This window comes from Rattus norvegicus, chromosome 19 (assembly GCF_021556685.1).
Source record: "Rattus norvegicus strain SHRSP/BbbUtx chromosome 19, alternate assembly SHRSP_T2T, whole genome shotgun sequence".
NCBI lineage: Eukaryota > Metazoa > Chordata > Mammalia > Rodentia > Muridae > Rattus > Rattus norvegicus.
This window is the reverse complement of record NC_141552.1, coordinates 25,219,856-25,244,323: the sequence shown is the minus strand read 5'-3', so window position 1 is coordinate 25,244,323 and position 24,468 is coordinate 25,219,856. Positions and strand designations below refer to the sequence as shown.

At 42.4% G+C, this 24,468-nt stretch overlaps 1 protein-coding gene across 1 annotated transcript; it reads right to left on the bottom strand.

Moving 5' to 3' along the window:
- Positions 1-4,514: 4,514 nt before the first annotated feature.
- LOC147999235 (disks large homolog 5-like) lies at positions 4,515-9,185 on the bottom strand. Its single transcript, XM_087596344.1, has 6 exons — positions 9,034-9,185; positions 7,849-8,008; positions 6,539-6,682; positions 5,741-5,907; positions 4,914-5,019; positions 4,515-4,790 (listed from the first exon to the last, which is right to left on the bottom strand). The coding sequence occupies exons 1-5, from the start codon at positions 9,158-9,160 to the stop codon at positions 4,955-4,957; spliced, it is 663 nt and encodes a 220-aa protein (XP_087452470.1). The 5' UTR covers positions 9,161-9,185; the 3' UTR covers positions 4,515-4,790; positions 4,914-4,954.
- Positions 9,186-24,468: the final 15,283 nt, after the last annotated feature.

Below are 24,468 nucleotides of genomic sequence, written 5' to 3'. Positions count from 1 at the left end.
CTAACGCTCTCTTGGTAATGGTGAGTATATTTTGATTATAATAAGAGAGGTGATTTGTTATATGAATATTTTTAGAAGAAGCTTTCGTTTATTCGTCTTTCTTTGTTTAATCTTCCCTCATTGTTCCTGGTATCCTGGGAATAATGATCTTATGGTACCTTGACACAATGAAAATTGTAGTAATGCATATTCTTAGCTTAATAAGGATTAATAAAGCTTGCAACTGTGTGCAGTTTCTTCTGCCTTTGCTCTGCATCCCCTGTGTCCTGGGGTATGCGACCATACCCAGGGCCCCAACTCACTAGACATTGACAATGGGTCACCCCACAAAACACAGAAGCATCTACCTTAGTCAAAAATGGACATTTTATTGAATGCATACACTAACACTGATTGATCACATCCATAGCTAAGATACTAGGGGCAGATCCGTGGCCCAAAATACATTCCTCTAAACCTATAAAGAAAGAAAGAAAGAAAGAAAGAAAGAAAGAAAGAAAGAAAGAAAGGAAGGAAGGAAGGAAGGAAGGAAGGAAGGAAGAAGAAAAAACACAAAAAACTTAAGCTTCTCATAGGAACTTCGCAGGAAGTGTTGTCTGGCGGTCAGTTCTGATTAGGCCATTTTAGATGAAACAGTGCATAGTGACCCTTAATGTGATGGGCCCTATATAAAGCTTTTTGCAATATTGGAATTTTAACAAACTTCATCCATAACATACAGCAGAGGCAAGGATGTGATCACCATGTCCTTGCTCTCTATCAGGTTATTTTTCTGTGTCCTTGATTGTCAGGCATAGAACAGCAACAATCTGAAATAGCTGGTAGACATGGAACAAAGTGGCTAAAACTATAGTTGTGGGTTGCACACCTCAACTGTCAATGGCTAATGCTGTCCTCACAGTCCTCGGAGGCCCCTCTTGTAAGACTATCTATTGGAAAGTGGAAGCAGGTTTATCTGAGCTCAAAGTGAACCTGGCCAGCCAGAAAGAGGGCAACATGGGATACTTGAGACCCTCTCTTAAACCAGCACAAAAACCAACCCTTCATTCAAAGCATCATCTATTAATTCTTTACTATTTACCACTTTCTCCCTACCAGCCTTTCAGTCTGGAATGGTAGAAAAGCCTGGGAATGTTCCGTCTATTCTAAGGACCTTGATCTCTCTTTCCTTAGGTCCACATTAAGAACACATGCAAATGGGTATCACCATCTGAACAACTTAGTATCATCTACTCAGTATATCTAGCCTAATACTGTGCTATGACAATCTCAAGCTTCCTTGAGTTTCGCTGACCCAGCAAGAAGTATGAAGTACTGAGGCCACACCCCAGTGATCCTTTCAAGGGGTTAGAAGAAAGCCATGAGAGAAACTCCACTTCTTTGTCCTTAGATTAAATCACATTGACACAATGTGGGTGGACTATTTAACCAGACATGTTTCTCCCAACCCCACCTTTCTGAGTTCAGACCATGGCAGAATTCATGCCCCACCACCCTAGATATTGAGTTTAGTGATATGTAATTATTATTTAAACCTATGTATTAAATTTTGTCATTTTGTTAATTTTTGTTGTTTTCACAGTCTTCTTTGATTAACTTTCCTAGTTTTATTAATTTATCCCCTGTGTTCTCTGGTGTTTTGTCCTTCCCTTCAAACTAAAGTATTCCTTTTAGGATCCGCTACAGAGCTGTCTTACTGGTTACTCATATTGTGTTAAATTTATTTTTAGTGTGCATTAGTCAGCACAGTAGCTGTGCAGCTGCCTGACCTCCATGGACCAGATCTAATTTCCAAACAATAAGGCTCAACTCTTACTGACTGTGTAGCATCTTAGCTGCTCTTTGTTCCCTTGGACAGCCCTCAGGACCAGGCTCTCCTCTCCCTTAACCATGGCTGCTGTCCTCTTCCTCTCTCCTCTCCATCACACACGTTCTTCCTTTATTCTCTGGCAGCTTCTTCTTCCTTCTTCCCTCCTCATGATCCTCTCTAGCAAAGCCCTCAAAGCTCACCTCCCCCATCTCTCTGCTGTGCAGCTGTTGGCTGTTGGCTTCATTATAATCACAGTTAACTGGGAGCAGGGTCAGTTATTTGGGGTTAACCAGTCTTGAGTTCTACAATTAGCATTAAAATACAAGCAGCATTAGGCCAATACACTACAGGGGTTTTGTTTGTTAGTTTGTTTGGTTTGGTTTAATTTTCATTTACCTTTTTACTTGTTATTTTATTTTTGGCTATTTTTTTATTAAACGGTTATTTTATTTATTTACATTTCAACTGTTGTCCTGCTTTCCACACTCCCCTCATCAAACCTTACATCCCTTTTCTGCTCAGCTTTGCCTATGTGACAGTGCTTCTCCACCCACACATATCCATCCCCACCTCACACCTCTAGGATCTCCATTTGGTGGGCAACAGGCCTCACCTGAACCATAGAGCATCCTTGCATACACTTTGGCTGGCAATTTGGCCCCTGGGAGCTTGGGGATTAGGGAAAGAAGATCTGTTCAGATATTAAAGCCAATGATTGCTGCATTCTCTTCTTTTTCTGGTTATAGGTGAAATTATGTTTGTGTGCTTCTCTTTTTTTAAATTATTGAGAGAAGATTAATTTCTTGGTTTTTCTTGGGTATAGTTTAGTTCATTGTCTTGGAGTTTTCCTCCTATTAGCCTCTGTTGTGCTTTCTTACAGAAAAGAATTCTTTAAATTTGGTTTTGTCATGAAATATCCTGGTTCCTCCTTTTATGGTGATTGAGGATTATGCTGGATATAGGAGCCTGTGTCTGCATTACATCTGCCCAAGATTTTCTGACTTTTAGAATCTCTGTTGAGAAGTCTGGTGTAATTCAGATACGTCTGAATTTATTTGTTACTAGATATTTATACCTTACCCCTTTTAATGTTCTTTCTTGATCTGTGCATTTAGCGTTTTAATTATTATGTGAATGGAGGAATTTTTCTGGTACAATTAGTTTGATGTTCTGTAGTCTTGTTGTACCTTTATGGCCTTTTCTTTCTTTACCTTATGGAAGTTTGCTGCTATGATTTGTTGAAGGTGTTTACTGGATCTATGAACTAGAAATCTTAATTCTCTTCTATATCTATTATCCTTAGGTTTCAACATTTAATTGTGTCCTGAAATTTATGGATGTTTTGGATTCAATAAACCATACATGTTTATCTGAGATGGGTGTTTTGTGCTTTGTGGGATGACCTCCTTGACCCCAGGCTGCATGAAGAATCTCAGCTGACAATGGGGACATAAATTATGAGTATGTGTAGCAAGACCCAGGCCTCTTCTAGGTTCTTAGATATTAACTGAGAACCTCAAATACAGTAGTAATGTGATAGTGTGGTGTGAATCTAGTTACTATTCTCTATTTTGATATAGATGACTTTTTTTCTGTCATGGTCACCTTATAATGACTAGAAGACCTAAGCTTGAGAATGACCAAAGACTACCTTGCTTCTCTAACAGCTGAGCTTTTAAAAGCCCTGGTGTGACAGCAACTGTTGGTGGATATTCTGGATTATTCCTTCTGTACTTTAACTCTCTGTGTCACTTCCACCATCAGTAAGTTAGTTCAATTCCATAAATTGGAAATCCATCACCTGGAAGAAATACTCTTTTTTTTTAAAGATTTATTTATTTATTTATAGTATACAAGTACACCGTGACTGTCTTCAGACAGACCAGAAGAGGGCATCATATCTCATTACAGATGGTTGTGAGCCACCATGTGGTTGCTGGGATTTGAACTCAGGACCTCTGGAAGAGCTGTCAGTGCTCTTAAACACTAAGCCATCTCTTTAGCCCAAGAAATACTTTCTGAATATGATCTGAGATTGGCCATGGAAAAAGGGTAGCTTGAATTGTCCCACCTAGGTTCTGGGCCTGCACAGGCCTGCTCTCCAAAAGAAACCTGTGTTCACAGCTGTTGGCTGGCTAAGAACGATTTCACGAGACGTGATACACAGCCCTCGGGCTTCTGCTTCAGTCATCTGCACAATTTCTCCCAGACGATATCCTCATACCACCAGTAGGCAGGTGATGAAGCTGTCCAGAACACCAGAGCTCTGTAGGGATGCCTGGCAACCTAACACGTTGAGCAGGCAAGTTTAGTAAGTTCCCTGTGAACACACATCTCCTGAGAACTCTCTATTTAATCATAGGTGATCTTGTCCACCTAATACAGCACCTCATGTGGAATAACAAAAGCCACCTGCAGGAGCTGTGGTGATGACTCACAGGTTAGAGCATCTGCTGCTCTCTCAGAAGAACCACATGCCCCTAACAATTGGGTAAAGTATGTCAGTGATTACATCATAAAGTGTTTGTTGGAGACACAGCCACATTATCCACACAAAAAACACTATCACACTGGGTACCCCTTAGTGAGTTTGAATTCACTTATTAGCCCAGGCTCCATGGAACATGCAGAGATCCATCTCTAGCTGTCAGTTCTAGGTCCACAGAACCCTTGAGTAAGATTGATGGTCTTAAGAGTCAAGAGATAGAATTCAATTTTTATTCATAACAAATACATTTTTACAACACAACAGGGTTAAAATGAATAAAAATATTTAAAAATATTTGAAAGTGAAAAATAGTAACAAGAACACAGAAATATGAAACAACAAAAAGAAAACTTCAATTAAAATCATAACAAAAAAATTTCTAAACATAAGCATATTCTTAACGAACATGTAGAAGCACAGACGTATTGCTGTTTCTCCTCTAGCACACATAATGAAAGGTGGTCCCCCAAGCTGTCTCTCAAGTTGTGTTTTCTGAAGAAGAAAGTGAGTAAGACCTCAATCAGTCAGGCTGGCTTAGTGTTATATAAATTTAGGGTCTCTAAGAAATGACAAATTAACTCTGAGGAAGAATATTCATCCAAAAAATATTGTTACCATTCAGGATGTTTGTCATCAGGGACTCCTGAGAAAGCAACTCATTCTTCATGAAGCTCTCTTACTGGGGTGTGTCCAATTCCAGCTCTCTTGCACTTTCTGAGACCTGGGAGAGGAACATAGTTTTTAAGACACTGATTTGGTGGGGAAATGCTAGCCAGCTGTCAGAATACTGCCTTCAACCACCTCAGTTCTATTGGACAGTCGACATGGACCTTTTAACTGATATCATTGTTGCTAACTCTGCAGGTAGGGCAAAATCCCCGGCAAGCCTAACTGTAATGTGGGCTGACTATATGGGACCCAGACTTATACCAGTGCAAACCAAGAACAGGGCAATGGGAAGAGACCTCATTGGGTTGCAGGAAGAAAGGAGATGTCCATATGTCACCAAGGTTATGACAATGACAAGTACTAATTTGACATTTGCACTTGGTTCTTATCCTGGAAAGGTGCTTCCTACACAAGAAGTCACATTAACACAGAGTGTCATTTGTCAAAGAACCACGAACTTGTTCAAAACTCTGCATAGGATCCAATGTATCACATGGATATGCAATAATGAGGTATGTTATTCATCTGTCACCATTTCTAGACTGCAGCTTCAAAAAGATCAGCAAAATATACTTGCAATATAATTCCATTTCTGAAAAGTGGTTAACTTCCCAGAATACTTGTGCATAGGCAGAGCAATGAACAATGCCATTACATGAGGTGTTTGGCTGGTTGTGAGTGTAAATTAGAAAGGTGGTAGGAGGAAGCACAGATGTATCAAATTGGCAAATTTTATCAGATATTGTTAAGGTAACACAGCTGCTCCTCCGTACCTGATGATGCTGGGTCTGGACGTTGCTGGTCTTTATCTTTCTTGTTGAAGTCAACCAAATATTTCTGGTTCAGTGCACACTCAAGATGTCCCTCCTTGCTCCCCTGTTTCAGTGGGACCAACTTCTTCCTCCATGTGTTCTCCATCAGGAGCTGGCTGAGCAGGTTTCTGGAAATACAGTCTGCATAGTAAGATCATGCTGGCCCTTTCTCCCATTCCTACTCCCAAGTCCCACTAACTCTACCAGGTCCCAGATACCCATGAAGACTTAATAAAATACATCTTGATACACATAATGCTGCTGCACAAACCACAAAGAGTTAATTCAGGGAAGAATAAATTCTTTGCTTGGCCCGAGCACCAATTAGTGTCCACATCTCTCAAAAAGAACACAGATCTACATCTATCCATGAAAGCCCAATGCATGGGGCCAACATCAATTAGTAGTGGGCCAACACCCTCAAAAAAGGTCAGTAGTACCAAGAGAAGGTCATGCTAACCATGTGGTCCATGCACTGAGTGTTGTAAAACCTGGTGTGACCCCAGAGGTCCAGGTCAGCATAATAACCTGCTGACTTCAATCAGTGCTGTTCTATCTAGAGCCTTCTGCAGATGCCTAGACAATCCTGGGATGAGGAACACTCTTTTATGGAACTGAAAACTGAGTCCTAATGACCCTGGCACACTGATGTGTAAACAGCACAAGAGATAGAACCAGAGCTGAAGACCGTCCAATCCAGAACAAAGAAAGTCAGAAATGGCCATTCCACAAGTGATAGCCTTTCTGACCAGGACTTACCTAGAGAAGGTCATCTCCTTCTTCAGCTTATGGCTGTTCTCATGGATCTCAGTGTTCTCCATCTCTAAGTTGTGCAGAATTGACATGACCGCCTCCTCCATTCTCTCCAGGCCTTCATAATATGGATTTGGCCTGAAGTGTGGCCTGGCCCCAAATGATAGAATACAATGAACATCAGCATTTAGGAATATATGAACTCAGGGTGGGTCTTGTACTACCCCAGTCCTGGAAGGACACCTTCTGAATTCTACATATTGGGATCTTCTTCAGCTTCAGAAACCTGTTTTTCTGCGTCCAGGACACCAGAATCTCAGCATCCAGATGGAGGGCTCCCTGGCTCCCTTTGTTCAATCAAGAGGAAATCTGCAGTCAAGCCAGTTAAGCTCTCAAGTGCCTAGGCCACACCTCTCCATGCTCCCCCACCCCAACACAGCCAGAAACCTGTGATTTCTTTTCTCCTGTTTTGATAACAGACCATATATCAAAACAAAATTATAATCTGCACAAAGAATAAAAATAAACAGACAAACGTGGTCACATAGTCAAAGAACTGTGTTGTTGACAGTGGGGCTCCCAGAACAAAGCATTCACATCACCATGAAGGTGTTACAAGTAAATACTCAGGCCAAGACATAGACCCCTAGATTCCAATGTGGAGGGAAATATAAATATTTAAAAGTTGTCCATATGCATTTGGATGTATGCACACACAGACTCACAGACTAAGACACACCCAAAAAAAGTGAAATGTAAACAGAGTCAGAGAAAGACAAATATGGAAACAGAGAGCACTGTGAGAACTAGGAGAAATGCATGCACCATTGCTGTCTCAGAGGGCAAGACACACAGACAATAACAAACAGGCCTGAGCCTGAGACCTTCTAGTCAAGCATTGAGATGAACAGTTTGGGACCAGGCCCCTCAGGCTGCTGCGTGGATCTTCCAGCACTCAGTCCCCTGCCTAGCAAGTACAGAGCCTCCCCATAAACTGACTGCAATTCCAATCTTGCAAAGCCACCAGCTGTAAAGGGCTTTGCAAATGCACACTGGGCACTCACTCTCCCTGACTTTATTCCTCAATTGTTCATTCAGACTACTAGTTCTGTTTTTCAATAAATGGAAGCAGATGAGTCCAATTTCCATCTCAATCCTCAGGGTCAGGTTCTGAATCTCCTCTATATGGGAGGTGAGGTTTAGCACAGGGTGGTTAGGGAGGCACAGCTTTCTAGAACCCAAAACCTTAATAGGATAAGATGAAGGTGACCTTGCAGACCCAGGAATGAAACAAGAGCCTTTGGAGCGATTCATACCTGTAGTTCTTGGATCTCTCTGTCAGGAACCTCAGGCAATCTCTCAGGTCATTTCTCTCCTCGGTAATGAGCCGCAGCTCTTCAATCAGCCTCTCCTTTTCCTTCTTGGCCTGATTCTTGCTTAGGGCAGTTTCAGGGGATGATGTTTCTCTCCCAGCGTCTGTAGGTAGAAGAACAGAAGTGAACCTGCATGGGGAGAATGCATAGAGTGTACATAGACCACAGTTAGGCCTAAACAGGAGAACAAACCTGGAACCCAGTGTCACTGCTAGGTGATTGGTCTATGCTTAAGAGGCCTCCTCAGTGGATCTCAGTTCTCGCACTACTCTATAGAGACCAAGAGATGTTAGCAGCCAAGTGTGCCCTATGCCGGACATCACGTGCTTACATGGACAATGGAGATGGCTTCTCCAGGAGTATTATCAGCTGAACAGGGTACAGCTTGGTTTCCTCACCCCTGTGGTTTCAGAACTCAGATGATAAATTCACCATCCACAAGACTTGAGTGATTGGAGACACTCAGATGTCCTACCCTGATACTCTAGGCCAACAACTTTGGATTTAAAACGCATTTCCAGGGAGGACATGGTCAACAGACTTATCAATTCCCCTATTTGAAATACCCAATGCCCGAGAAGTACCCATAGGTTACAGGCTGAATCTTGGTCTACACGTTCCAAATAGTTTTGGTATTGTAGAAACATGTTTGTAACACACATCTCTAATATATAAAGCTAACAATGACCCTGCAATTAGAAGAAATCAGAGAAGGTCTAAGAACATAAGGTTATTGCCTGGAGCACAATTCTCCCCCTGTTCCTACTGTCAGATATCCACTGTATTTAAAGAAGCAATGATAGTGAAATACATTGCTGCCCTGTCTAAACTCAGAAAAGTTGGACTCTCCATGACTCCTGATGGTGTTATTATATCAATGTAACATACCAAATGAACTGAAAAGTAAAGGCCAGAAGTTCACAGTATAATAGCATTGGCCTTACCATATCCTCCCAGTGGGGACACAGAATCTAAAGTTCTGAAATCCTTGACTTTCAGGAATTGTGATATTCATGGAAATTCAATTCCTTTTCAGATGCTCCAGTTGCTGTGGCCCATTGCTAGAAAGGTCAGCTTAAGCCTGCAGACCCCTGACAGGAAGCTCAAAATATACTGCCCAGAACTTACTACACATTCCCCAGAAGTGCTGTCTTTCTCCATCATTACTTTGAGATGAAAGGCCAGACTCCTTCACTCTAGTCTCTCCAGAATCGACGTTCCCCCTCCCAAAACGCTTGCGAAGACGGGAAAACATGTCTTAGCTTGTAACCGCCAGACTCAGACTGAGAGAAACTAGGGCACTGGTTGTCACTACAACACTGGTGACATCACAGAGGATGCCAGAACTCTCTAGGAGACAATAGAGTGTCATAGAAGGGACAGCTGATGTCATGGGGAGCAGACTTTGCCTCCTGCTAATGTTCTCCCTGTACTGAGCATAAGCTGAGGTGCCCTTTCCAGGAGCCTTTCCTGGGGCAGAGCCACTGAGCACCTCCTGCTTCCAAAGCCTTATTTTCCTCAAGGCTTGATTATAAAAAAACCTTAGTAATTCCTATGCATCTAAATGAATGTTTCCTTCCATATCTTGCCCAAAAATGTCTCATCCTAACTCAAATCGTCCTCATTCACCATTTTTAGCCATTAAAACTTCCTGAGATTTCACACCAGCTTGAATATACACTCAAAAGTTCTCCTGTCTCATTATTACGGGTGCTTTAAATCACATCCAGAAATAGTCTGCATGGTAGGTTACAACATGGGTGTGTGTTAGGGGAACACTCATGAAGTCATGTGCTTAGCAATCGACAATTGCCAATAAATTCCTTAGGAGAAAGAGTTGACGTCTTCAAAGTGCTAGGCAAAGTGTGGAGACCAGTTGGCAGAGTAAAGTGCAAATTGGAGCAACCAGTGAAGGGAACCTCATTTTGCTTGTGGGGTTCTCCTCTCTGCACCAATGTCGACAAAGGAGCACTGCTCACAAGCCTGAGTAACATATACCATGAGCTTCTGTCAGAAAAATAAAATAGTCAAGAGATATAGGGGGTGCACAGAAACGTCTAAAATGAAGCTATAATCATCATTAAGTGGATAGAGTAAGGTCCCAGCACCTGTACACTGGGAAATGGCCACCACACCAAACACAAAAGCATCTATCATAGTAAAAAATGAATACTGTGTAGAATTCACACATTAACACTGATTGATCACATCCGTAGTTCAAATTTTTGGGGCAAATTCATGGCCCTAACTATCTTTCTCCCAACTTATATAGCAAAAAATAAGACAGAAAGAGAAAAAAATGTCAAAACAAAAAGCTCAAGCTTCTCATATGAGGACTGCAGGAAGTGTTATATGGTAGTCAGTTCTGATTAGACCATTTTAGATAGAACAGTGCACAGTGACCCTTAATGTGATGGGCCCTATATAAAGCTTTTTGCAATATTGGAATTTTAACAAACCTCATCCAGAACGTACAGAAGAGGCAAGGAAGTGATCACCATGTTCTTTCTCTCTATCTGGTTATTTTTCTGCGTCCTTGATTGTCAGGCATAGAACAGCAACAATCTGAAATACCTGGTAGACATGGAAAAAGGTGGCTAAAACTATAGTTGTGGGTTACACACCTCAACTGTCAAAGGCTAATTTTGTCCTCACAGTCCTTGGAGGCCACTCTTGTAAGCCTATTTATTGGAAAGTGGAAGGAGGTTCATCTGAGCTAAAAGTGAACCTGGCCAGCCAGGGAGAGGGCAACATGTGATACTTGAGACCCTGTCAAAAACCAGCACAGAAACCCACACTTCATTCAAAGCATCATCTGTGAATTCTTGATTATTTACCATTCTCTCCCTACCAGTCTTTCACTCTGGAATGATAGAAAAGAACTGGAAATGATCTTCCTATTCTCAGGACGTTGATCTCTCTTTCCTTAGGTGCACATTAAGAACCCATGCAAATGGGTATGACCATCTGAACAACTTAGTATCATCTACTCAGTATATCTAGCCTAATACTGTGCCTATGGCAATCTCAAGCTTCCCTGAGTGTTGCTGACCCAGCAAGAAGTATAAAGTACTGAGGTCAAACCCCAGTAATCCTTTCAAGGGTTTAGAAGAAAGCCATCAGAGAAACTCCACTTCTTTGTCCTTAGATTAAATCACATTGACACAATATGAACCTGGTGGACTATTTAACCAGACATCTTTCTCCTAACCACAGCTTTCTGAGTTCAGTCCATGTGAACCTGCATGGGGAGAATGCATTGAGTGTACATAGACCACAGTGAGGCCTAAACAGGAGAATGAGCCTGGAACCCAGTGTAACTGCAAGGAGTTTGGTCTTTGCTTAAGAGACCTCCTCAGGGGGTTGGGGATTTAGCACTTGCCTAGGAAGTGCAAGGCCCTGGGCAAGGCCCTGGGTTCGGTCCCCAGCTCCAGAAAAAAAAGAACAAAAAAAAAAAAAAAGAAAAGAGAGAGAGAGAGAGAGAGAGAGAGAGAGAGAGAGAGAGAGAGAAAGAGACCTCCTCAGTGGATCTCAGTTCTCCCACTACTCTATAGTGACCAAGAGATGTAAGCAGCCAAGTGTTCCCTATGCCTGCTGACACACGCAATAAATGCAGTAAATTTTAATTTCTGTTCAATTGTTCAGTAACTTACTTACACTTGCATATTGCTTTGGAAGTGGTGGGGCTTCATGATCAGCATTGCATTTAATAATACATAACCAATCATCCCTCCTAGAATGACTCTGTATATAGAGAAAGAAAATTTATTAGAATGGCTTATAGGCTGTGGTACAGCTAATTCAACAAGGAATGGAAGGTCTAAAACGCAGTAGTTGCCCCTGTTGAAGCCAATCCCCCTAGCATAGCTGTAGCCATTTTGTTCCATGCCTGCCAGATAGTTCATATTCTTGCTGTAATATGTCGCCTATCATTGTTGTCTGAAAATAATTTAACTCACAGCAGGGTCAGGCATGATCACATAACTTGTGTATGTTTTTCTTATTGGTTATTTTGTTTATTTATATTTCAAATGTTAACCCCCTTTCCAGTTTCCCCTCCAAAAACCCTGCATTCCACCCCTTTCCCCAGCCCCCTGGAGGATGCTTCCCCACCCACCCGTTCCCAAACCACTGGGAGGAAGTTGTTTATATTGTGAGGTTTCTTAATCTTAAATTCCATAAGTATAAGCTTCATGTAGGACCAATAAAATTAAAGGTCAATATGAGGCCTGCAGAGATGGCTCCATGGTTAAGAACACTGACTGCTCTTCCAGAGGTCCTGAGTTCAAATCCCAGCAACCACATGGTGGCTCACAGCCATCTGTAATGAGACCTGATGCCCTCTTCTGGTGTGTCTGAAGACAGCTACAGTATACTTATATGTAAATAAATAAATCTTTAAACAGATAAAAAGTCAGTATGAACCTTTGTTGTCTAAAATGGCTTGAGTCAGGGCTGACAACCAGACAGCCCTTACAGCACCTGCCTATGAGCTCACAGTTTAAGGCTTTATAAACTGACATAGAAAAATGTCCAGGGTCCTAGCCTGACAAATTCTCAGCTATGTCTCTGATGATCAGTCTTAGGGTGGGCATTCAAAAAACCATCCCTGTCTAAGTGAGGTCAGAGTTTGTGTGGTTTATGGGGCAACTCCTGAACCCCAACGGTTTTGTCCATAAGGCTGGATATTTCAGCTGCTCTTCAGTACATGCAGGAATCCTGAAGAAGTAGGCAAATTAATGAAGCAAACTTCCTTCTTCCATGTCCTTGATATGAGCTGCCAGCAGAAGGTGTGGTCAAAACAATAACCAACAGATTGGGTAAAGATCTTTACCAATCCTATAACAGATAGAGGGCTTATATCCAAAATATACACAGAACTCAAGAAGTTGGACCGCAGGGAGACAAATAACCCTATTAAAAAAATGGGGTTCAGAGCTAAACAAAGAATTCACAGCTGAGGAATGCCGAATGGCTGAGAAACACCGAAAGAAACGTTCAACATCTTTAGTCATAAGGGAAATGCAAATCAAAACAACCCTGAGATTTCACCTCACACCAGTCAGAATGGCTAAGATCAAAAACTCAGGTGACAGCAAAAGCTGGCAAGGATGTGGAGAAAGAGGAACACTCCTCCATTGTTGGTGGGATTGCAGACTGGTAAAACCATTCTGGAAATCAGTCTAGAGATTCCTCAGAAAATTGGACATTGAACTACCTGAGGACCCAGCTATACCTCTCTTGGGCATATACCCAAAAGATGCCCCAACATATAACAAAGACACATGCTCCACTATGTTCATAGCAGCCTTATTTATAATAGCCAGAAGCTGGAAAGAACCCAGATGCCCTTCAAAAGAGGAATGGACACAGAAAATGTGGTACATCTACACAATGGAATATTACTCAGTTATCAAAAACAATGACTTTATTAAATTCATAGGCAAATGGATGGAACTGGAAAATATCATCCTGAGTGAGGTAACCCAATCACAGAAAAACACACATGGTATGCACCCACTGATAAGTGGATATTAGCCCAAATGCTCGAATTACCCTAGATGCACAGAACACATGAAACTCAAGAAGGATGACCAAAATGCGAATGCTTCACTCCTTCTTTAAAAGGGGAACAAGAATACCCTTGGCAGGGAATAGGGAGGCAAAGTTTAGAACAGAGGCAGAAGGAACACCCATTCAGAGCCTGCCCCACATGTGGCCCATACATATACAGCCACCCAATTAGATAAGATGGATGAAGCAAAGAAGTGCAGGCTGGAAGGAAACAGATGTAGATCTCTCCTGAGAGACACAGCCAGAATACAGCAAATACATAGGCGAATGCCATCATTAAACCACTGAACTGAGAACGGTACCCCTGTTGAAGGAATCTTAGGAAGGACTGAAAGAGCTCAAGGGGGTTAAGACCGCATATGAACAACAATTCCAAACAACCTGAGCTTCCAGGGACTAAGCCACTACCCAAGGACTGACCCTGGGCTCCAACTGCATGTGTAGCAATGAATAGCCTAGTAAGAACACCAGTGAAAGGGGAAGCCCTTGGTCCTGCCAAGACTGAACCCCTAGTGAACATGATTGTTGCAGGGAGGGCGGTAATGGCAGGAGGATGGGGAGGGGAACACCCATTCAGAATGAGAGGGGGAGGGGTTGGGGTATGTTGGCCCGGAAATTGGGAAGGGGAATGACAATCGAAATGTAAATAAGACATACTCAAGTTAATAAAGATGAAAAAAAAAAAAGGTGTGGCCCAGATTAGATGTGGGCCTTTCCATCTCAAAAGATCTGAATTAAAGATTTATCTTCTCATCTCAAAGATTTGGATTAGAAGTAGGTCTTCTTGCTTCAAATAATTTAATTAAGAAAAAAAATCCAATGGTGCTCATGCTTAGCCTCAGCATCCAGGAGGCAGAGGCAGGTGGATCTCTGAGTTCAAGGCCAGCCTGGACTACAAAATGAATTCCAGGACAGCCAGAGCTACACAGGGAAACCCTGTCTCAAAAAAAACCAAGAAGAGGAGGAGGACCAAGAGGAGGGGGTTGAAGAGAGGAAAACAGAAAGAAGGAAGTAGAGAGAGAGAGAGAGAGAGAGAGGGAGAGAGAGAGAGAGAGAGAGAGAGAGAGAGAGAGAGAGAGATCCCCCTCACAGGGCATCAAGCCATTTGTCATTAGTTAATTCCAGGTACACTCAAGTTGACAACCAAGAACAGCAATCCCATTACCCGTGGTTGTGATCTCACCCTGGTAGGCTCCTGAGTAGGAGGCTGAAGCAGGAGAATTGCCATAAGTCTGATGCCAGCATGAACTACACACGTGTTCCAAGCCAAGCCAATCTCAGCTACAGTTTGAGATTCTGTCTGAAAAATATGAAAGAGAAAGAAAACATAATTTCCTAGAGCAGTGTTTCTCAACCTTCCTATGGCCTCAACCCTTTAGAACAGTTCCTCATGCTGTGGGGATCCCAACTACAAAATTATTTTGTCGCTACTTCACAACTATAAATTTGCTACTGTAATGAATCTTTATTGTAGTGTAAACTATCTGATAGGAGACCCCGTGTGGGTCACGACCCCCAGGCTGAGGGCCTTTGCCCTAGAGGTGGTCTTGGCCTAGTTTATATAGTTCATGTTATAATGTGCCTTCTCAGCGTTTGAAGGTCAAGTATATTCACTTGTAACATCAAAACTTAAAAGTTCAGTTGAGCTGCTGGCTGGTACGGTCTGACATCCCCCAGAATAGCTTTGCCATTTTGTTCCAGGCCTGCCAGCCATTTCATATTGTTTCTGTAACATGCCTGCCGTCACTGACGAGGAGAAGGGACTTGGCTCAAGGACATGCTGACCACACACCTTGTTTTGTTCTGAATGTTCTGTATGCGGTTTGCTAATCTAGAGAAATTCTACACCTGAAGGAGTGGTTCCCTGAAGTGGATACAGGTGAAAGGCTAAGGCAGATGTGTGAAGGAACGTTTCACTGAGGCAGACACAGGTAAAAGGATGTTCTGCTAAAGCACGCATGTGAAAGGACACATGATGAAGGGTTCTGCACTACGGACACACATATATTGGTCTGCCTTGCATTCTGTAGTTGAGCTGCATTTGTTGGGACTTCATAGAACCACAGCAAAGACTCTTCTGGTGAGCTGTGTGGTTTCTCACTGTTTCCTTGGCCTCGGGCTGATGGGCAGAGTGATGTCAGCTGAGACAGACACATGTGCTGACACAGGACACACGCTGAGGCCAGGCCCATGGAGGACACGGGATATTGAGAGGGAGTTTGGGCGGAGGCTGAGCTTGGCTTGCATAGCTTGTTCGTCTGGGGTCTCTGCTGATCTCTGCTCTCCTGAGAGCTGCTCTTACTGACTGTGTAGCATCTTGGCTGCTCTTTGTTGCATTTGGACAGCCCTCAGGACCAGGCACTCCTCTCCCTTAACCATGGCTGCTGTCCTCTTCCTCTCTCCTCTCCATCACACATGTTCTTTCTTTATTCTCTGGCAGCTTCTTCCTCCTTCTTCCCTCCTCATGATCCTCTCTAGCAAAGCCCTCAAAGCTCCCCTCCCCCATCTCTCTGCTGTGCAGCTGTTGGCTGTTGGCTTCTTTATAATCACAGTTAACTGGGAGCAGGGTCAGATTTTGGGGGTTAACCAGTCCTGAGTTCTACAAATTAGCATTAAATACAAGCAGCATTAGGCCAATCCACTACAGGGATTTTTGTTTGTTTGGTTGGTTGGTTTGGTTTAATTTTCATTTACATTTTACTTGTTATTTTATTTTTCGCTATTTTTTATTAATCGGTTATTTTATTTATTTACATTTCAACTGTTGTCCTGCTTTCCACACTCCCCTCATCAAACCTTACATCCCGTTTCTGCTCAGCTTTGCCTAAGTGACAGTGCTCCCCACCCACACATATCCATCCCCACCTCACACCTCTAGGGTCTGCATTTGGTGGGGCAATAGGCCTCACCTTGAACCATAGAGCATCCTTGCATACACTTTGGCTGGCAGTATGGTCCCTGGGAGCTTGGGGATTAGGGAAAGAAGATCTGTTCAGATATTAAAGCCAATGATTGCTGCATTCTCTTCTTTTTCTGGTTATAGGTGAAATTATGTTTGTGTGCTTCTCTTTTCTTAAATTATTGAGAGAAGATTAATTTCTTGGTTTTTCTTGGGTATAGTTTAGTTTATTTTCTTGGAGTTTTCCTCCTATTAGCCTCTGTTGTGCTTTCTTACAGAAAAGAATTGTTTAAATTTGGTTTTGTCATGAAATATCCTGGTTCCTCCTTTTATGGTGATTGAGGATTATGCTGGATATAGGAGCCTGTGTCTGCATTACATCTGCCCAAGATTTTCTGACTTTTAGAATCTCTGTTGAGAAGTCTGGTGTAATTCAGATACGTCTGAATTTATTTGTTACTAGATATTTATACCTTACCCCTTTTAATGTTCTTTCTTGATCTGTGCATTTAGCATTTTAATTATTATGTGAATGGAGGAATTTTTCTGGTACAATTAGTTTGATGTTCTGTAGGCTTGTTGTACCTTTATGGCCTTTTCTTTCTTTACCTTATGGAAGTTTGCTGCTATGATTTGTTGAAGGTGTTTACTGGATCTATGAACTAGAAATCTTAATTCTCTTCTCTATCTATTATCCTTAGGTTTCAACATTTAATTGTGTCCTGAAATTCATGGATGTTTTGGATTCAATAAACCATACATGTTTATCTGAGATGGGTGTTTTGTGCTTTGTGGGATGACCTCCTTGACCCCAGGCTGCATGAAGAATCTCAGCTGACAATGGGGACATAAAATATAAGTATGTGTAGCAAGACCCAGGCCTCTTCCAGGTTCTTAGATATTAACTGAGAACCTCAAATACAGTAGTAATGTGATAGTGTGTTGTGAATCTAGTTACTATTCTCTATTTTGATATAGATGACTCTTTTTGTGTCATGGTCAGCTTATAATGACTAGAAGACCTAAGCTTGAGAATAACCAAAGACTACATTGCTTCTCTAGCAGCTGAGCTTTTAAAAGCCCTGGTGTGACAGCAACTGTTGGTGGACATTCTGGATTATTCCTTCTGTACTTTAACTCTCTGTGTCACTTCCACCATCAGTAAGTTAGTTCAATTCCATAAATTGGAAATCCATCACCTGGAAGAAATACTCTTTTTTTTAAAGACTTATTTATTTATTATATACAAGTACACCGTGACTGTCTTCAGACACACCAGAAGAGGGCATCATATCTCATTACAGATGGTTGTGAGCCACCATGTGGTTGCTGGGATTTGAAGTCAGGACCTCTGGAAGAGCTGTCAGTGCTCTTAAACACTAAGCCATCTCTTTAGCCCAAGAAATACTTTCTGAATATGATATGAGATTGGCCATGGAAAAAGGGTAGCTTGAACTGTCCCACCTAGGTTCTGGGCCTGCACAGGCCTGCTCTCCAAAAGAAACCTTTGTTCACAGCTGTTGGCTGGCTAAGAAAGATTCCACGAGACGTGATACACAGCCCTCGGACTTCTGCTTCAGTCATCTGCACAATTTTTCCCGGACGATATCCTCATACCTCTAGCAGGCGGGTGATGAAGCTGTCCACTCTCAGCTCCCCTTCAGCCATCTTGTGGGCACCAGACTCTCCTCCCTGCAGCAGGAACAAGGGCTTCTCCATGGTGGCTGCAGCAGCAGTGGTGGTTTGGCATTCTCACCTAGGAGGCCCTATGCCTTTCTACCCCAGTTCCAACTCACCTCAGGCCCAGGCCTTCCCCCCATCCACTTCCCACGGAGCTGGGAGAGCAGCACCCACTAGAAATAAAAGGGGAGCCCTTGGTCCTGCCAAGAGTGAACCCCCAGTGAAAGAGATTGTTGGGGGGGGAGGGCGGTAATGGGGGGAGGGTGGGGAGGGGACACCGATAGAGAAGGGGAGGGGGAGGGGTTAGGGGGATGTTTGCCTGGAAACCCAGAAAGGTAATAACAATTGAAATGTAAATAAGAAATACCCATTTAATAAAGATGGAGAAAAAAATAGAAAGAAAAGGCACACATTTAAAACAGAAGAATATGGACCCTAATTTTAAACCACAGCTCTGTCAATTAACTATACCTTTAAGGAAGCTCAGAAAAGCAGGCCAAACAATTAATATTTTCTCGGTTTAAGTAAATAATAATGTCCGTTTCTTGCTATTGTGGAGGGAATTAAATAGATAATATGTAATCATGGAAGTTTTGAAGTACCATCCATTTTTCTGTTCATTAAATCAATCTTACTCATTTCATTGATCAAATATGTATGTTTTCCGTTTCACAGTTATATGTATAATAAAACCAGTATAAAAACCTTCAGAATATTCAGTTATTATAGATATTTGTCATTTCTTACAGAGGGCAACTATGATTGACTACACCCAATTCTATAAAAAACAAAACTCAGGAAACCTGGCCCTTGGCAGCAATGAATCAAGAAATATCTAGGATGGTGGGGCATGAATTCTGCCAAGCAATGACCTCAGATAGGTGGGGTTGTGAGGAAGATGTATAGTTGAATATCCCAATAGATTCACGTTGTATCATCTTGATTTAATCGAAGGACAAAGAAGTGCAGTATCTCTGATGGCTTTCTTCTAACCCCTTGAAAGGTTCACTGGGGATTGACCATAGAACTTCATTCTTCTTGCTGGGACAGCAACATTAGGGAAGCTTGAGATTGCCAGAAACATACAGCTTAAATAGTCAGTTAAGATTACACAGTTTCCTTAGCTCAGCTATTTCGTGCCAAGGATAACTAGGCAGATCTTTCTCGTCCTGGAATTCCTGGGATAAGGCCGTAACCACATCAATGCAGCTATTTCAGTACGAAGGACTTCTGACTTGATATATGATTTCTTATCCTGGGGTTCCCAGGACAAGGACCAAGGATATCTGTCTTGGCAGGTGTTTCTCTTCTGGAGTTCCCAGGACAAGGCTATAGCTATGTCAGCCTATAGCACAGCTGCATTCAGTACCAAGGATATCTCACTTCTATAGTGGTCAGTCAGCTTCCCAGAGATGTTTCCTGTCTTCTAATTGCCCTGCAGTAAATATGTTCTGTACCCTCTGTTCTTATGGTCCGGCAGCTTCCTAGAGAGTGGGTGGGAATGTGCTTTCTGTACTTTCTGTTCTATTGTCTAATGTGTAGGGGCTAAGCGAGGGCCAGCTTAAAAGATTCTCATTCGTAAGAAATGGCTGTACTGATATCAAACGGGGATCTTTCATATCCACTTTCTTCCAAGTCTACCAGCCATCTCAGATTGTTGCTGTAATATGCCTGACAATCAAGGACATATAAAAATAACTTGATACACAGCAAGGACATTGTGATCATATCCTGTGTTGTTATGTATGTTCTGGATGAGGTTGGTTAAAATGACAATATTGCACAAAGCTTTCTATAGGACCCATCAAATTAAGGGTCACTATGCACTGTCATAGCTAAAATGGCCTGGTCAAAAGTGACCACTGGATCACTCTTCTGTAACTTCACATGAAAGGCTTGTGCTTTTTTGTGTTTTTTAATTTTTCTGTTTTTTCTTATTTATTTATTTATTTATTTATTTATTGTTTTATATGTTGTCAGGAGGATAGTTCAAGTCATGGATCTGCCCCCAAAATCTGAGCTTTGCTACTAATACTGTAAACAGTATTAGTGTATGCATTCAATAAAATAACTTGGTTTTTTTTTTTAAGTAGGATAGATGCGTTTGTGTTTTGTGGGGTGATCCATGAAACAGGAGTGAAGATGCTTGTTTCTTACTCTGTCCACTGAGTTATGTCTCCAGGCTTGTCCTACTCCTTTGGCTGCACCCCGCCCCCACACACATCTGCTGACTATTTTATTTTTCAGATGAAATCATATGTTATAGCTTAGAGAGGCCTGTAAGCAATCCTGCTTTGGTAACTTAGGTGCAGAGAGGAGAGCCCCACACTCAGCCTGAGGGTGCATTCACTGGTGGATCCAATATTTCAGTTTCCTCTGCTAACAGATCACCACATTGTTGTCTTTATGGGAATCTGGGTCCTGGTGGAGTTTGTGGGATTTGGCAGTTGGAATGGGAGGAAGAGGCTTCAGGATCTTACTATGCAGAGTGTGTTTCCAGCAACCTGCACAGCCGGCTCCTGATGGACCAGGCATGTATGAAGAAGAAGTTGGTCACATTGAAGCAGGAGAGCAAGGAGTTACAGCGATATTTGTTTGAGTTGAACCCGAATGATGAAGACGAACAGGAGAAGACCAGCAACCTCCAGACCCAGCAAAATGTGGTAGGAACAAGCAGCTGAGTCAGATTAACAATGTCTGATACCATTTGCCTATTGGATACATCTTTGCTTCCCCTATCACCTTTCTAATCTCCCCACACCCAGTCAGTCACCCACCTCATGTGATAGAGTTATTCATTGCTCTGTCTATGCACAAGTATTCCGGGATGTTAACCACTTTTCAGAAACTGAATTATGAGCAATTATACTTCTCTGCTCTTTTTGAAACTGCAGTCCAGAAATGGTGACAGAGGAATAACATATCACATGACTGCATCTCCCTGTCACAGATTGGATGCTATGAAGAGTTTTGAACGAGTTCTTGGTCATGTGACAAAGGTCATGCAGGGGTCATGTGATGGTTGGAAGCACTTTGTATGGATAAGAACCAAGTGCAAATGGCAAATGAGTCCTGGTCATTGGCTTTGATCTGGGTATCATGTGGACTTCTCCTTTCTTCCTGCACCCCAATTAGGTCTCTCCCCATTTCCCCATTCTTGGTTTGCACTGGTAGAGTCTGAGGAGCAGCTTGTTCTCCCACAGTACTGTGAGGGTTGCTGGTGATGTTCCCCTCCTGCATAGATATCAGCAATGATTTCAGTGAAAAGATCAGTGCTGTCTGTCCAATGCAGCTGAGGGGACAGAAGGCAGCAACTTGACAGCTGGTATGCATGTCCCCACCAAATCCGTGTCTTAATAGCTGCCTTCTTCTCCCAGGTCTCAGGAACTGCAGGAGACATGGCATAGGACGGATCCCAGGAAGACAGCCCCCTGAGGAATGAGTTTCTCTCTCAGGAGTTCCCTGTGACGACAATCCTCACAGTCAAAGACTTTTTGGGGGAATATTCTTCTTCTCAGATAATTTCCTCAATGTATAGAGACCCTAAATTTATGTATCCGTATGGCAGCCTATCTCGTTGAGGTCTTTCTCCTTTCTCATACCGACAACACCATTTGAGAGACAACTGAGGGGACTGCCGTGACATCTCACGTCCTAGAGGAGAAACAGCAAGACAACTGTGTTTCTAAATGTTCATTAAGAAAATTCTGTTAAGAAATGTTTTTGGTTATGATTTTCATTGAAGTTTTCTTTTTGTTATTTCATAGTTATATATTCTTGTTACTGTTTTTCATTTTTTATACCATTTTAGTTGTACATTTTATGCCTGTTTTTTGTAAATTGTATTCCTTATGAATATAAATTGATTTGTAACTCTTGACTCTTAAGACCATCTTATTCAAGGGTCCTTCCCCTCCTGTAGACTTAGAACTGACAGCTAGATATGGATCTTTGCATGTTCCAGTGAATTCAAAGCCACCAAGGGGTACACAGTATGATAGTGTCTTTTGTGTGGATAATGTGACTTTTTTTATGGACACACACTTTATGATGTAATCACTGACATACTGTATCCATGCTGTCATGTCTTCTGCTCATCCTAGTCTATATCAGTCTACAACACACATTCCTTATTGACTGTGTGCACCAGATATTGAGTAACACACACTCATGCCTGTAGAGCTGCAGAAAAAATGACAACTTTCACAAAGGAATATAGAATAATCCTAATGGAGAACCATGTGCCTCAGTTTTTCTTACAATACAGCATTAGTATTAAACCACAAAGATAATGACCATCAACGTCATTTTGGGCAATAGGTTTTTATAGGTGCTGTTTCATTCATATGCTGTGTTTTTTATTGTTGCTGATTATATTTATCATTTAACTCAATGGATCTTTTTTTTTCAAATGTATGTCTGGGCCACTCCTGAGTGCATTTCCCTCATGATCCAAAAGAGGGAATAGCATTCCCCATTGTAGATGATTGTTAGGGACCATGTGGCTCTTCTGAGAGAGCAGCAGATGCTCTAACCTGGGAGTCATCACCACAGCTCCTGTAGGTAGCTTTTGTCCTTCCAGGGCATGTGCTATACTAGATGGACACGATCACCTTCAATTAAGGAGAGAGATCTCAGGAGATGTGTATGTACAGGTGGTTGAGCGGTGCCTGCTCAATGTGGTAGGCTGCTAGGCATCCATACAGGGCTCTGGTGCCTCCACTGCTCATTGTGCATTCAGAATCATCCTCCAGCATCACTCAGTTTCAATTCCAAACAGATCTTTCACTTACTATCGATGATCATATAGATTATGCACATCTGATAAAATACAGAAGAGGCTAGCCTCCTTCTACAGGCCAACTTGGCATAATGAATTCTTTTGATAGAAAGCAAGATAATTATCTTAATCTATGCAGTTTAGGGAGGACCTCAAGACCACCCATAGTGAATGCAGACTGCAGCTGTGACCACATGTTTCTTTTGCAGAGCAGGTCTGTGCAAGCCCAGAACTTAGGTGGGACAGTTCATGTTTCACCTTTTACGTGGAAATCTGTGATTGTATTGAGAAAGTATATTTTCCACGTGACTCATTTCCAATTTATGGAATTAAACTGACTTACTGAGAGTGGAGGTGACTCCGAGAGATAAAGTGCAAAAGAATAATCCAGTATGTCTGCAAACAGATGCTGTCTCATTAGGGCTTTTCAATGCTCAGCAGCTGGAGAAGCAAGGGAGAGGCATTGGTGACTCTCAAGCTTAGGTCCTCTAGTCATTATAAGCTGAGCATGACACAAAAAGGGTCATAGTTATCACACTAGAATCTAGTAACTAGATTTAACCAACCTATCACATTAATGCTGTGTTTGGTGGTATTTTTTGCCCTCTTAGGACCTGGAAGAGGCTTGGGGTTTTCTAATCCTACTCATAATTTATTAATCTTCCCAACACTATGTGCTTTGTTCTGTTAATGCTAACAGCGGCATCCAATTCCTAGGATATTTTCTACTGACATGTGTGACGTGAGACAAAACAGTCCCTGTCATCCCTCACCTGAATAAACTTCCTTAGAGGACAGTGTAGTTGGAGGGTCCTTCTTTCCTCTCCAAGATCGAGAAACATTTCCAGTCTTCAGACAAGTGTGTCAGCCATTGTCCAGTGACTGTCTTGAGATGTCCACAATGTCAGCTGAGTGAGGGCAGGGCAGGGCATTGGGGCTGGGCAGGGCTGGGCAGGGGATTGGGACAGGGCAGGGTAGGGCAGGGGATTGGGGCAGAGTCCATGAGATGTCAGTAGGCAACAGGCCAGCTGGGGCTAGTGTGGGTACAGGGCTTCTAGTGTGGGTGTGAGAGGAGGAAATTAGGAATGGTCAGATTCTGATGCAGCATATAGGCGGGAAGCAGCTTAGACCATCTCAGTGCCATATAGGGACATTTAGACCCTGATGGGCAGTGTGGGGATGGTAGGGTCCCATATACTGCTCTCTGCAGGTGTCAGGAGAGCATACCGTGGCTCTGTCAGACTTATGACAATCAGGCAGGCACTGCGTGCAAGTGAGAATCATGGGACAAGCCCTGTGTGCAGCCTGGTTTTGGGACATTCCCAGGTGCCCCATGGACTGCAAATTAAAGGGAAAGGACACAGGGAAGCCAGCAATTCCCATACACAGGACATACATACCTGTAGATCTTTCTAGAATTTCCATAGACTATCTGTCACTAGTCCTCATTATAGAAGGCACCAACATTCTGCCCTCTACTTCAACTTGGTGAGACAGCTATTCTAACTCCAGCAGGAAGGCCTCAGGGAAGACAGTAAGAACTCCCAGGTGACCCCTTTTACTATTGAAACAGGGTCTTCCTATGGAGCCCAGAGTGGCTGTAGGATACTAATGCTCCTGCCTCACAGTG